At 56.7% G+C, this 14,493-nt stretch overlaps 1 protein-coding gene across 2 annotated transcripts; it reads left to right on the top strand.

Moving 5' to 3' along the window:
- Positions 1–4,002: 4,002 nt before the first annotated feature.
- Gatd3 (glutamine amidotransferase class 1 domain containing 3) lies at positions 4,003–13,248 on the top strand. 2 transcript variants are annotated; one of them, XM_076868883.2, is made up of 7 exons: positions 4,004–4,252; positions 4,585–4,637; positions 6,900–7,013; positions 7,600–7,719; positions 10,303–10,395; positions 11,642–11,798; positions 12,427–13,248. In XM_076868883.2, the coding sequence occupies exons 1-7, from the start codon at positions 4,091–4,093 to the stop codon at positions 12,553–12,555; spliced, it is 828 nt and encodes a 275-aa protein (XP_076724998.2). In that variant the 5' UTR covers positions 4,004–4,090; the 3' UTR covers positions 12,556–13,248. The 2 variants fall into 2 exon arrangements, with proteins under 2 accessions (XP_076724999.2, XP_076724998.2); XM_076868884.2 differs by lacking the exon at positions 6,900–7,013 and having other exon boundaries at positions 4,003–4,252.
- The last annotated feature ends 1,245 nt before the right edge of the window (positions 13,249–14,493 follow it).

Here is a 14,493-nt window from a genome sequence, read left to right as displayed (position 1 = left end):
CCCAAACAGAAAGAAAAGCACCTTCTGGGAACATACAAACATGAGCCATGCCCCACATAGTCACTGGATCTGGTCCTCTCCATTGGCCAGTCTGCCAGTCCTTCCACCCTTCCTTATAGGGCCTATTGCTGTGGCCTATTGTGTTGCTCAGCTGCAGTGCGACCTTCTGAGTCACAGTTTAGAAAGTTTAAAACAAACAGAGCATAATTGAGTTTATTTGGGGGGTTCTAGTCCCATCTCCCCCTTTCTGATTGTGTGATTATAGCTTAATAGATAAATGAGCGTATTCGACAGTAGCTAATCTGATCGTGAACTGGCAGATCATAATTTAGCTGCCTTTTCAACTTCGCAAAATCTCCAGTTCCAGTTAACATCTCTAGAGGGGCTTCAAAGCCTTGCCTGCAGTTTCTCTCAGCCTGTTCAGTACAATAATTGGTCCAGTTGACTGCCACAATAAATAATCGCCCCCGCAAAAGGCATGCTTTAGCCAGTGTAATCCAGTCATGCAGGGGCAGAGGCTCACTACATAAAGACTCAAGCAGGCTTTGAACAAATGCTGAATTTAGACTGTAAGTACAGCAAGAATTTTTTAGTTCTTTAGAGTTTTAAAAGGAACCACAGCGTGCACGTGGACACATTGGTTTTGCTTGTTAACCTGCTCAAAAACTGGGAAAAGCTGAAAACCTGCAACGTCCTCCCCGCCTCCAGTGCTGTCCTAAGGCCACACTGGAGTGGCAAAAGTGTGGCTACAGCCAGTACAGAATAGTTATTGAACCTCGTTCTCCTGGAGGAGAGTGGCCAGATCAGAATGGTGGACGCAGGGCCCGTCAAACATAACCTTCCAAAGCCCTCCTCCAGCTCAGTCTCACCTTCTGGTTGGGAATCTTCATCAGTATCTTCCTGTCCATTTTCCTTCCCCCCATCCTGGATCAGCCTCAGGGAAACCCGATCAGGGCTGGTTTCCTCTCTAGCGCATGCCCCTACCCATGAGTTCTGCTGGCCGCTGGTGAGTCACTGTCTCTGTCTGGTTCAGCTGTGACTGAATGATTGGTCTCACCCCAAGGCCCTCGGTCTGTGGTTTGTGAGCTGCAGACTGGGCAAGAATTTACTCTGCCCTCAGTTCTGCTACAGATAGAGAAAACCGCCTGGGAGCAGTTGTGGGCTGTTTTCTTGCTCCAGTCTTCTAATTGCTTTTTGTAGCCCTTTCAACAAATCTTCCAAAAACCATTGGTCTTTGTCAGTTATCAAAAAGACACATTTCTAGAGCAGTCAAGACTTTTTGAATATTTTCTATCATGCCCCTGGATAGCTTGGCAGAGAGGCAGCCTTCAGGCAATTTTCTACCTGGCCTTTCCCAAGTACGCAAATCTGGTGAATCTTCTTCACAAAACCACAGGCATATGTCACTGTTTTTAGGAATTGAGCCAGCTGGGCCCTTTTGACCTATTTCCTTCTCTGGTTAATTAAAGTGACCAGGATCATCAGATAAATCTCTTTCTGAAGATGTGCAATTGCCAATAATAATTTTTAAATGTCCCTGGCTCTCAATTTGTCTGCTTTTTTCTCAACCCCAAAACACCACAATTCTCTGAATTTCTAAAGCATGCTCACCCAAGTCTACCTCCAAATTCACCACCCCCTCCAGATGTGGGACATTTGTTCGGGCACCACCTGCCACTCCCCACCAGCATGGGCAGCTGAACTAAGGTCACTTGTGTGAATTTGTAGGGACACAGACACAACTTACCTTTACACAAGTTTCAGGACACTTTCCCTGGCTCTTGACCTCAGTCTCCCCAAAAGGGAGAAGAAGAGAAAGTCATGAGAGGCTGGAGAGAGAGAGAGAGAGAGAGAGAGAGAGAGAGAGAGAGAGAGAGAGGGAGGGAGGGGGAGGGAGAGAGAGAGATGTTGAAAGATGAGAAAGACATTGAAAGAATGTTAATTCTTGCGGGGGACACTATTCTTAGAAGGTTCTATCCATAAATGGGCAGAAGGGGCAGGACTACAAGGGAACAGGTGAGTGTAACTCAACCCCAGGGGTACACCCACAAAGAAGACAGCCTTGCTATCCGAGCTGGGTCAACACCCAAGCCACAACGAGTGCAGTGATTGGTCAGCCTGGTGCATCAGTATTGGAAGGCATGATCATTCAGTGTCTCCCCACAACACAGAAGGGGGCACCATTCCCCCATGCAGTGCTTCACCCCTGCAGCATATGTATGCTGTCTACCAGGACCAAACAGCCTCTTTGCCAGCAGTGAGACCCAGGTCAGTGGATGGTGCACCCAAGCCACCTCTTGTAGTTGCTGGAGCTGATAACATGCCCACCTGCCTCCAGCTGGTGCCACACCACAGGTTGGGGAAGATGGCTCATGTGACACCCAGTGTGCTGGGAGCTGCTACCACCAGACCATCATTAGACTCACAGGGTGCTCTAACCCAAGTGCTTCAGTCACCTGCACTTACACAGAAGCTTGCAGACTAGAAACAAAGCGCTCAGGCCTGGTAATACGGTTTTGCTCCTATATAATCTCTGCAACACAGACTGGAAAATAAGGTCCCTTGCTATTACCTGCCCTATATAGGATTTCTAGGCTCCCTCCTCACCTGAGGCTTTTGGTGATATCCATGTCCAGTGACTAGCTGAGCAGTGCTCTGGGTGACATGCTAGAGGTGGAGCTCAGCAGTAGGGCCCAGGAGCCTCTGCCCTGTGTCCCAAGCCTGTGGGTGGGACGCTGGTCTCCCAGACCCACTGAATCAAAGTCTGCCTTGCCTTGCACATGTCCAGTTCTTAGCACCCATATGTGGTAGTGAACTCTGCCATCTGGGTTACCTCATCTTTTTTCCTTTTTCTTTCTTTTTTCTTTTTTATTTTTTTGTTTATAAGGCTGGGAATGGGACCCAGGGCCATCCTAGGCATGGATGCATGCTAGGCAAGCACTCTACCTCTTAGCTGCACCCCTCTCCTGGTGATAACCAAAATGGATGCATTTTGAAGTTTAATTCCTAGGAGCAGGACTATTTCCACTATTTGCTCCCTCATCCCCTTTCTTCAATGTGATCTATCCAGGTATCTCTGCCTCACACTGCTACTCCCTAGTGACCACCTCCCTGCCTGATTGGCCCCACTGACTCCCCACACCCTGTATAAACTGGGCAGATATGCCACAATGGCAATCGGAACTTTGGCCTGCTTGCTTTAAGCCACCAGTTTGAACGCCCCCGACGGAAGTCTGTGGCCCTCGCCACAACTCTTGACTCCACATGGGCTGCTCTCCCTGCACTTGTAATAATCTTTATGTGCGTTTGGCTGCCTAATCACAAAAGGGAGTGCCTTCCATCCGGGGACCCTAAATGAAATCAACACTCCAGCAGTTGGTGTCATGTGCCCTAGGAGCCATAAGAAGCCAGCACACTCCAGGGAACCTTCCCCAGCAGCAGGAGAAGGTTCCAAGGGGCTCTTCAGGTCCCCGCCCCAAAAATAAGGAAGTCGGAACAGAGGCCCAGGAGTAAGGAGTGGAACTTTCCGAGGGCATGTCCCCCGTGCCTCCTGCTTGTTATTCTAGACCCCCAATCTTGTAGAGTTTAACAGTAAGTCTTAATGACGGTCACTTTAGGACAGGAAGGACCCTGGGTGAAATCACTTGCTGCAGAGTCCTCCAACAGCGAGCATCTGGTAAATCCAGGAGGAAGGCTGCTGCCCACCTGCCCCGCCATCCACTGCGGGCCGGCGGAAAGCGGCCACTAGCGGGGACTCAACGGGGTCACCACTGGGAGACGCGGGCAGCAAGCGCGAGAGTGGGTGGGCACAAACTAGGTGTGCGCGGCTACTCTGGGCACGGCGCTGAAACGTTACAAGACAGTGACCCGTGCCCAGGAACAAGCGGATACCACCAGTGGACGGCCTAAAGCCGGCGGAGCAGCGCTCCCAGGGCCACTGCGCAGGCGCGCGCTCAGAGTGGAGGGCGAAGGAGCTTGGCCACTGCGCAGGCGCGCTCGGGATCCGCCCAACGGCGCGGCTGCGCAGCTCCAGCTACTGCGCAGGGCTCCGCCACGCGTGACCCACCGACCCTGAAGTCTCTGCGCTGTAATGGCGGCCGTGAGGGCCCTAGTGGCCCCGAGGCTGGTGGTCGCCTCCGCGTTTGCGCCGTTCCCCGAGCTCCTGCGGCCGCTGTCTCTCTATGGGCTGGCCTCCTCCCCGCGCGCGGCCTTCCACGGCTCGGCGCCGCGCCCCGGGGCCAGGGTCGCGCTGGTGAGTGCGGCTCCGCCGGCCGAGCTCGCCCCCTGCCCTGCGCGGTCCCCGCCGGCCGAGCTCGCCCCCTGCCCTGCACGGTCCCCGCCGGCCGAGCTCGCCCCCTGCCCTGCACGGTCCCCGCCGGCCGAGCTCGCCCCCTGCCCTGCGCGGTCCCCGCCGGCCGAGCTCGCCCCCTGCCCTGCACGGTCCCCGCCGGCCGAGCTCGCCCCCTGCCCTGCACGGTCCCCGCCGGCCGAGCTCGCCCCCTGCCCTGCACGGTCCCCGCCGGCCGAGCTCGCCCCCTGCCCTGCACGGTCCCCGCCCCCTGGTCAGCTCCCCTCTTTCCGCAGGTGCTGTCGGGCTGCGGAGTCTATGACGGATCGGAGATCCACGAAGCCTCAGCGTAAGTCCTCAACGGGAGCTCTCCAGCGATTTAGAAAAGCTCCTGTTGTCCATACCTTTTCTTGCATTAAAAATGGCAAAAGTTGTCCACTTCGGTGACGTTTCACTTGCTTTTCAGTACGTATAGTAACATGGGGATCAGGCTTAGTGCACTTGGTAAGTGTTTTCTCTGCAAGGAAGCTTACTTCATCTTGTGGTGGGGTGCAGAAGGTAATCTAGTGGCTGAGGTAGTGACTGTGGGTTTTTTGCCTTGCTGGAAAGGTAGGTAGGCAGGCAGTAGGGTGTTCAGTGTCCACAGGCAGAACCCCCACCTCACTTCTGGTTCATAGGTTAGAAAGGAACATCATCCACTAGGAGCCCAAGGCTGTGGCTCTGCAGGGCAGCCACCCTGAGGGTGCTACCTCTGTGCTAACTTGTGCCTGGAGTTGGCCCAGACATAAGGAGCCTCTGAGGGATTGAGCTGGTGTACTAAAGGGCCTGACGCCTTTCCTAATTTGGGCATGGATAGAAAGAGCGGATGAGACAGGAACTGAATGGGGAGGTCCTGGGCTAATTGGCAAGGCACTATTTGAAGCATTAAGGTGACCAGGGCCAGATCCTATCTGCAGGCACTGTGTGATCTCGGGCAAGTTATTACCCTTCCTGCCTCAGTTTCCTCCTCTATGTATGGGGGGGCAGTCAGAGTAGCATTCTGAGCAGGATTAGGGAACCTGGACTTGTTGGTATTTGGAGTTGTGGCAGACAGAGGAAAACCCTCGTCAATTCCAGTATTGCCCCCACTGTGGTCTAGTGCCCTTGGGGAGGTGGACCTCCTTCTATCCTGTTCCTATGTAGCTCTGCACCTTTCCCCCACTACTCATGCAGGCAGGAAAGTTTGGGGAGACGAGGAATGGGACTTCCTAAATGGTAACCAGAGGCCCCTCATTCTTCTGTGTTGCATACCTGCTGCTGTCCCCTCTATTACAGGGCTGGGGCCTTCCAGGGAACCGAGGCAGCACAAAGACCCCCCCGCCCGCCCTTCCAAACCCCATTCTTGTGATCAAGTCAGAAAGATTTCAGACATGTTGCTTAGGGTAACAGGAACGAGTTCACTGCAGGGTAAGAAAAGGGAAAGGGGACACTCTCAAGGACAGAGTGGGAAGTCTCAGAGAGGAGAGGGACAAAGTACCCCTCCTGCACTCCAGTTTTATTTGGGATCCCAGAAGAGTTTCCAGAGAGTCCCGCCCAGGTCCACCTCTTGACTTTTGACTGATAGCAAGGTGACATCAGACCCTTCAAGTTCCCACTGCCTTGACAACTTAGGTCACCTTGTCCCATGCTGACCAGTTCTAATTGGATTCTTAACCACACATTCTTATAGATTTTATAGTTGGGAAGAATCATTCTTAGGTCCCTCAGTTTCAGAATCTGGTCTATGAAAAGGCTCACAGAAGTCTCCCCTTCAGGGTAACCTGGGTTTCTCCATCAATATCATCTCAGTCCTGCGTCTTTCCTGCAGGTAGTTTGCTGAGAAATATGTGACATAGCCTGTCCACTCAGGCCAGGCAGGGCTTCAGGTAAATTGATTCTTGGAAAATAAATATGGGGCTAGGCACACACCTGTAATCCCAGTGACTAAGGAGGCTGAGGCAGGAGGATTGTGAGTTCAAAGCCAGCCTCAACATAGCGAGGTCATAAGCAACTCAGTGAAACCTTGTCTCTAGATAAAATTTAAAAGGCTGGGGATGTGGCTCAGTGGCTAAGTGCCCCTGGGTTCAATCCTGGTACCAAAAAAGGAAGAAAGCATGTGGGGGTCAGCACAGTGGGCCCATTTTATAGAATCATTTTCTTAAACTTGTGCTCCCACCATTCTCTTCTGCTTGTCCCCTAACACTTGGAGGCTCGTGTGGGCAGCCTACAGGAGGTCAGATAGGTTCTGAGTGAATGAAGGGTGCCTAGGAACCTGAATACCTCTGGGCTGTGACGCCCATCCATTCACCACCCGGCTGCCCCCCCCCCCCCCCCCCCCCCCCCCCCCCCCGCTTTTGTCTGAAAGCCAGCTTCTGCAGTTCTGCTGTGGTCCACCAGGGGGAGGTGAGTTGGCACCACTGGCATTTGGGATATTAGCAAAGTGACCCTAACTTTGCAGAGCAAATATGGTATCCATAAACACTAGGAATTTTTGTCTGTCACTTAGCTGAAATCCATTTTCAAAAGCACATTGACACGAATCTTCTGGATTGGGCATGCCCCAAGCTGTTGTCTTGTGGTTCTCTCCCTGTAGGATCCTGGTGCACCTGAGCCGTGGCGGGGCTGAGGTCCAGATCTTTGCCCCTGATGTCCGTCAGATGCATGTGGTTGATCACACCAAGGGGCAGCCTTCTGAGAGTGAAAGCAGGTGTGTCCAGGAGCACCTGCTTTGCTCGGGATATTCCCCACCCACTATGCTTTCTGGAAGAGTGGGAGCACCTCGCGTGCTGCCTCCTGTGACTCCAGGTGCTCACGCCTTCCTTTCCATACAGGTGGTGCTCTCAGGTGCTGCTGCTGTGTTTCCTGGGAGCCCCATTTAGGACCCCTGTCGTTCCCCCTCCTGAGACCTGGCCCCTGAAGCCTGCACCTGCCCCACAGGCCTGGGCAGGCGGTTGCTTCCTGCCGTGACTGAGCCTTGGTTGGTTCACACCTCTGGAGTAGTGGAGCCTTCCCCGCCCTCCTCTCTCCTACCTCCTGATGAGTTTCCACTCCTGGTGGCTCCTGGCTCCAAGTTCCTGGGCAGGGCCAACCTCTGACATAAATTTAGGGCCACTGGAATTCTCTCACCTCTTCTGGGTGGCCATCCTAAGTGCTGGTTGACAAGCATCAAGTCTTCACACACGAACACAGTCCCTCTGTGCTGCAAGCTGCACGCAGGACACGTCCCCATGGGTACCTGTTTTCTGTTCCCAACTGCACACTGTTCCTCTGTGTCCCTCTGTGCTCTGTCCTAGGAACGTCTTGACGGAGTCAGCCAGGATCGCCCGAGGCAAGATCTCTGACCTGGCTCAGCTCAGTGCAGCCAACCACGATGCTGCCATCTTCCCTGGAGGTTTTGGAGCTGCCAAAAATCTGTGCGTATCTAAGCTTCAGGGTCTAAGCAGCATGCACACCTGCCCTGAGCTGAAGGTCTGGCTGTGTGCCTGCCTGTGTCCAGCTCAGGGAGCCACGTTGGCCTGGGGCCCAGGTAGCATTTCAGTGAGGCGTGTCTCTTCCCCTGAATTCTCTGAGCTCTTGTGGCACCTGGTGGCTGACAGGGTGGTCTGGGGCCCTCTTAGCTAAGCTCCATGCTGGTGGGTCTCGTCTGGGCAGAATCAGCCACTGAGTGCGTATTCCCTCCCGGGACCAGTTCTCTCAGAGCCTTAGCAGGGAAAACTGGTCTCTGTAGCCCGGGAGGAAAGGGCCTTGCTTGCTCTCCTCCTGGGCTACTGTGTAGAAAGCAGCGTGGTGACTGAGGGCGTGGCATGCAGCCAGAGTCTTAGGCGGAGGTCCTCATCAGGTTCGCTAGAGGTCCTTTCTCTGTCCCTGTGCATTCGCGGAAGTCCTCCTGGGGCTGACCTGGGTGTGTTGTAGCCTAGAGATGGCAATGTTGATTCTCCTGGGAGAGCCTTGAACAGAGCTCTGCAAGTCCCCAGGCCATTTCCCTGGTGCTATCAAGTGCCATGGTGCCCCGTGGGAGCCAGAGTCCAGCTGCCTGCACCTCTGCCTGCCCCATGTGTAGCCCTCTGGTGCTGCCCCCCCATAGCCCGGGCCGCCCGCCCCTCGCCTGCTGATCTCTCGGTGCCCCTCGTGCTGCCCAAGCCCACCTGGCTGCCCTTCCCCGTGTGTCCTCCCCCTGCATGTGGCATTCACATCTGGGTCGCAGGCATGAGGCTTTCCTGACCCACGTGTCCAGCAGGAGTCATTTGAATGTTTGAAAGCCGACTCTCCTCCACTGCCTTGGCCTCCGCTGAACCAGCTCCTGAGGCCCTAAGACTCTGTGCGGGAGGGAGGAGTGGGCGCACCCGGGTGCTGCAGCCAGCTGCCTTGAGGCCGGGTGCCCGCTGATTGTCCTTTTCCCAGTGTGGTCGATAACAAGTTGACATTTATTCTGCTGGCAACGACACAGCAACCTGTTGGCCACTCACCTTCTGGGCGCTCTGGACCCACAAGGGAGGGACAGGCCCATTGGGCCTTCCTGATACAGAAACTCGGCTCCTGGGCTCTCCCACTCCCACCCCTGCTGCAGCACCCACACCGCTCTCCGTCGAGGAACTGTCCTGCCTCACATGCACTCCCTGTCCCCAAACCGGGGAGCTGGTGAGTGCCCCCTGGGCAGGCAGCAGGCACGTGCCTTTCTTGGATTCCCATGTCCTTTGGTCTTGGGGACAGCAGGGTGTGCGCATAGTCAGTTGGGTTTCCGCTTCCTACGGGACCAGTGTTCCCCTGAAAGGTGCCCATCAGCACCTTGCCCCATGGGTGAGAGGCCAGTGGTAGGGTTTGTTCATGTCTCCTGTGTGGCTTGCTGGTGTCCCCTGTGTTAACTTAGAAGTAGACTCTTGGGGCAGTCCTTGGTGTTTGAGGACCGTGGGTCTCCGTCACACTGTTGTCTGGGCTCGCGGTCCCCTCTGGGAGATGCTGCGGTCTTTCTGATTGCCATTCTGTTCTTTGTGACCTTGTCAGGAGAAAGGTAGGCCCTCCATAGAATGGCTGCCGCTGGGCCTGCAGGGCAGGGTCCCGCAGTGACAGAGGCTTGGTGGGGATCCAGTCCCCCTCCCCCTCCTGACCTCAGGCCCTCTCTGGCCACCACTGCCAGCGCCCTGTTTACTTGGGAAGGTCCAAAGGTGGCCGGACAGGAGCATGTGAAGCCTGCTCTGTGCTTGTGTTCCCACTGGTCCGTGGTCTAATTCAGAGCTGGTTTGTAAGCTGTCCAGCGTAGCCCTGCTTGGGAGGATAGGTTGTCCCTTCTGGTGGTCCCTAGGTGTTTCTAGTTGTTTGTTTTTAGTGGTGTTTGGAGTTACAGTTAACGTGCACACATTTAAAGGGTGAATTTGGCAAGTTCAGCACACTTATGTACCCTCTGGAATAGTGGCTGCGACAGGACACTGAGTGTCCCTCACCACCAGAAGTGAGGACCTAGAGTGGGAGAACACAGAGCAGGCCGAGGTTCTGGAGGCAGAGCATGGAGAGGGCGCAGGGCACGTGCACTTGTGAGTGTGAAAGGTTCTGCCAGCTGTACACCCCCCAGTGCAGAGGCCTCCCCGGTGGCCTGCTCTCAAAGGCAGGAAAGTAGACATTTGTCAAATGTCGTTTCAGTCCTTTTTGGTGAAGCAAGCATCTCTTGCTGTTTTTAGGCTAGTTGCAGTTCTTTTTCTGGAACTTTTCGGGGCTTGTGCCTGGACCCTGGAGCTGGGTGTAGTCGCAGACTGGCTCTGTCCATGCCTGGCGGCCTCTTAGCTGCCTCTTGCCTTCCTGCTGCTCTATGGGAAGCAGGAACGTGCCTGTGGCCACGTGGGCGTGGGCAGCCGTGCAGCCCTGCACATCCACACACACTGCTTGCTCAGGTTGCTAGTGGGCTGAGGTGGCCCTGGGGGTGGGGTCGCACCTGGAGTGTGGATGCGTGGCCAACCACGCCACGGCCTGCCATGCCACGCTGAGAAGGCTCTCTCCTCTGGCAGGAGCACATTCGCTGTCGACGGGAAGGATTGCAGAGTCAACCAGGACGTGGAGCGGGTCCTGAAGGAGTTCCACGCAGCTGGGAAGCCCATTGGGTAGGTGCACCCGCGGGCTGGGCGGCCTCCGCTGGGAGCCGCCCCCCCGAGCCACATGGGCTCCCAAACCACTCACTCTGTCGTCCTCAGGAGTCCATTTGAGAACTGACCAGGAAGGAGGGGCTCCTCCCCTCTGGTGGGGACTTTCAGAATGATCCTGGCTGCAGCAGTGTCCCTGTCCTCCATCAGAGCAGCCCCTGAGCCTGTGCAAGCTCACCCCCCACTCTTTCACTGGTGCCGTCACAGCTCTGTCAAGGGCCAGGTCACAGTGGCCGGGCAGTGCTGCGAGCCTCCCTCAGGAAATCCCACGCAGCCCAGGCTCTGTCCCACGTGACCTCGTCCCAGTGCAGCCCACAGCTGCCACTGCACTTGCTGCTCAGTCCTCCAGCCCTGTCGCAGCTCATTCCCAGGCTGGAGGCGGTGCAGTGGGGCAGGTGGCTCTGCCCTGGAGACGGCCCTGGGCTGGGCACCCCTGAGGAGCAGAGCAAGCCCAGGTGCGCTATGGGAGGAGTGGTCAGGGTGCGGGCTGTGCGGGGACCCCAGCACTGCGGCAGTCTACCCAGGGGCCTGGGGCTTCCCTGCGTTGGCTGACTGGGGTCAGAGCTCTTGGTGGAGAGCAGAGCAGGTCCCCTAGGGCAGGCACTGGTGCCTTAACCGGGCTTGTCCTTGGCACCTGGCCACCACAGGAACACTGTAGGCTCTGCTCTGGGGGTGGATGGGGCTGTCACAGCCCCTGGCCTTCTGCACCTGGGGCCCTCTGATGCACACCAGCTGGGCTCTGCAAACTGAAGGTCACAGCACAGGTCAGAGCTCAAGCAAGACTGCCAGCAGAACCTGATGCGTCCCCATGCCAGCCATGCCCCCAGACAGGGTCTGGTTTGAGCAGTGGGTACAGATGTGTTCCCTGTTGAGGGGTGAAGACCATCAACGAGGCCAGTGGCCTCGTCCATTTTCTCAGTAAGAGGACGTCTTTGTTCCTGAACGCCAGGGTTCTGGGCGTCACAGGGACTCTGGGCGGCTGGCAGCCACTTGGCTTGGGGGAGCTTGGCCTCACTGTGCCCTTTGGTCCTCACGGGCTGGCTCTCCCAGGACTGTCCAGTGCCGGGGTGCCCTGAGGGGTCTTTTGGCTCATGGAGAGCCCCGGGTCACCTAGTGCCACCACCTGCAAGACACCGGTTTGCGGGGCATGGACAGTGCCCCAGCTCCACAGAGTCCCTGTGCTCACTCGGGGGCTTTCTCTTTTCAGCCTGTGCTGTATCGCGCCTGTCCTTGCGGCCAAAGTGCTCAGAGGTGTTGAAGTCACCGTGGGCCATGAGCAGGAAGAGGGTGGCAAGTGGCCTTACGCAGGGACTGCTGAGGCCATCAAGGCCCTGGGCGCCAAGCACTGTGTGAAGGGTGTGACCATATCCTTTCTGGTGGCTGTGGCCTCTGTGGTGACATGGTACACATGGGACACTCTCTTTTGGCCCTTCAGGGTCCCCTGGCAGAGGGCCTCGTCCCCAAGAACTGTACTTGCTGGTTTTGCTGTGGATGTCCTCGGCCAGGAGGGCAAGCCTAATGCCATGTGTTTGGAGGATGGGCCTGCATCGGCCAGGGAGGTCCGTGTGTCCATGCCCACTGCCCACCTGCTGAGTGGTCAGTGAGTGTCCCCTGAACGGCAGCACCCTGGGTTGCCTGGTCTGTGGTCCTGAGCTCATTGAGGGGAGGTACCCGTGGGGACCTTGGGGGCCCAGGCACCACCCAGTGGTCAGGAGGGCTGGAGCCGTGGAGAGCCTCGGTCCTGGGTGGAGCGTGTTGGAGCACATTGGAGCGGTGCCTCTGGAAGCGACTCTCTGCTCCCTGGGCTCCCAAGCTTCCCTTGTCCTCTTGGACACAGGAGCTGGAAACCAGTCTTCCACCTGACTGAGGGTCCCGGCGGCCAGCAGGGGCCCCGAGGCAGGGAGGGCACCTGGGGAGAGAGTCTGCGCCCGCTGAGGCTTGCCGCCGCCTCTGGTTTTGCTGGGTGATGATTTTTCCTTAACTTTAGCGCACGAAGCTCACGTGGACCAGAAAAACAAGGTGGTCACGACCCCAGCCTTCATGTGTGAGACCGCCCTCCACCACATCCACGACGGGATCGGGGCCATGGTGAAGAAGGTGCTGGAACTCACAGGGAAATGACAGTTCCTGCGCCTGGCCGCCCCCATCTGCCGCGGAGCCGGCGGCCACCCGTGACCAGCTGGGCACAGGGCCAGAGCTGCTTTTCTGTTTGACTTCATGTTTTCTGCTTGAGCAGGGAGCTCTGCTGTGGGATGGGTCTGGCCTGAGGCTCCTTGCCGCAGGAGGGTGGCCAGCCACACCTTGACGGGGCAGCTGAGCATTTCTTGTCCACCCCTGAGGAGCAAGCTATCGCCATTTCCTTCAGCAACTGTCCCTGTCCAGGAGAGACCCTAAGGGAAATACGATGCTGCAGTCTGGGTTTGATGATTTGGGATGCTTAGGTTTGGAAGAAACGAGTTGTTTTCTGATAATCAGGAGACCAGAAGTGCATGTTGATGGGTAGAGACCCTCTGGTCTCAAGTGGACACTGATTAAGGGAGGGACTTTCTGTAGCAGGCAGTCCTTTAGCTGCAGCATGGCTCCTGTCCAAACTGGAAACTCCTGACAGGGACGTCTGGACCTTCTGGAATTGGTGAATGGGCTGTATCCATGAGGTTTCTTAAATCAGCCTCAGTTTTCTTAATTTGGGGAGTAGGGGGAAATTGCTGACACTCAGCCTCCCTCTGTGACCGGGTGGGTGGACTGTGGATTCCCGGGTGGCAGAAGCTCACAGGTGTGTGGAGGGGGAGAATAAAGGCTGCTTGTGTGCTGGTGTCCTTCGGGTGACTTTGGTTGGGGAGGGGCTCTCTCAGCTGGAAGTCCCAGCCTTTGCATACTTCACCTGGACGTCCTTCTGCTCTGTGGGCCTGAACAGACGGGCCCGCGGGGGCAGTGGCTGCAGCCTGGGCTTGGTTGGTAGAGCGCTGTTTGTTCATGTGTGCAGGGGGCACTAGCCAGACCCGGCCGTGGGCCCTATGCAGAGCAAGACGGGGCCCTGGTTGTGCAGTGTCTGCACACCCCCAGCCCCCCTCCCACCACAGTGCCTCTGGCCCTGGCCAGGCCCTGCAGAGCTGAGGGGAGGGGCCCTGCAGCTCCCTATGCTGCAAAACAGTTTCAGGTTCTTCTCCATGGGACCGTGATTCTTGGTGGCCTGTCTTTCCACCAGTGCTGAGCCCCGGGTGGCAGCAGGTTGGTCCTTGTGTGAGGCAGCCAAGGAGCCTTCCTGGGCTATCCAGAGTCAGGAGGCCAGGGTCCAGGCTCCCTTCCTCCTGAACGTGTGTGCTGAACTACACAGGTGTACACGTGTTCACACGTGGCATCTGGAGAAGTGCACAGGTTACACATGCGCTCACTGGTCTCCAGAGTGGCAGTGCTGACCCTGAGTCCCCTGTGCATCCTGCCAGCCGCTGACCACTTGAGGATGGCTCCTTTCATTTAGCCCTTGGTGTGAGCACCTCGTCCATAGCCCACTTGCTCAGGGAGTGGCCGCTTCCCGTATGGCACTCAGTAGCGGGCATGACATTGCACACCTGCGCAGGCTCCAGAACGTGTGGCTCTGGGCGATGACGTGGCAATGTAGGTTCATCCACCAACAGATGGGCCGGCAGTAGTGGAGAAGCTGTGTGGCCTTTGGTGGCCACCCAAGGGCAGTTAACCACTGAGGGAAGTGAGGACTTGGGAGAGGCCCCCAGACACTGAGCAGTTAGTTAGGTCTGCACAGGCCCTGTGGACAGATGTTACTGTCCGTCTGTGCTCAGGTGTGCAGCTGGTGGTCCAGTCTAGAGTGTCCAGGTACGTGTTCTCTGGCCTCAGGCTGAAGTGGCCAAGTGTGGCCACACCCAACTGGCAAGTGTGTCCAGAGCACACCTGCAGTCACCATGTCTGCTGGTGTGCCCTGCACTGTCCCTGCTCACGGAGTTCCTGGGGGGCTGGGGCCGAGGGGAACACAGGTCCAGGCAGGACAGCACTAGGACCCTACTGTAGAGGTGTTCTGGATTGTGGGGAGCCCAGGGTGGGGCT

This window comes from Callospermophilus lateralis, chromosome 10 (genome assembly GCF_048772815.1).
Source record: "Callospermophilus lateralis isolate mCalLat2 chromosome 10, mCalLat2.hap1, whole genome shotgun sequence".
NCBI classification, from domain to species: domain Eukaryota; kingdom Metazoa; phylum Chordata; class Mammalia; order Rodentia; family Sciuridae; genus Callospermophilus; species Callospermophilus lateralis.
This window is presented reverse-complemented; position numbering and strand designations above follow the sequence as displayed.

Bases quoted from the DNA above. Each gene is read 5' to 3' on its own strand.
- Gatd3 (XM_076868883.2), top strand. From the start codon at position 4,091: ATGGCGGCCGTGAGGGCCCTAGTGGCCCCGAGGCTGGTGGTCGCCTCC. The intron at 7,014-7,599 runs GTGTGTCCAGGA...GCTCTGTCCTAG, and splicing joins CCTTCTGAGAGTGAAAGCAG to GAACGTCTTGACGGAGTCAG. The intron at 10,396-11,641 runs GTAGGTGCACCC...TTCTCTTTTCAG, and splicing joins GCAGCTGGGAAGCCCATTGG to CCTGTGCTGTATCGCGCCTG.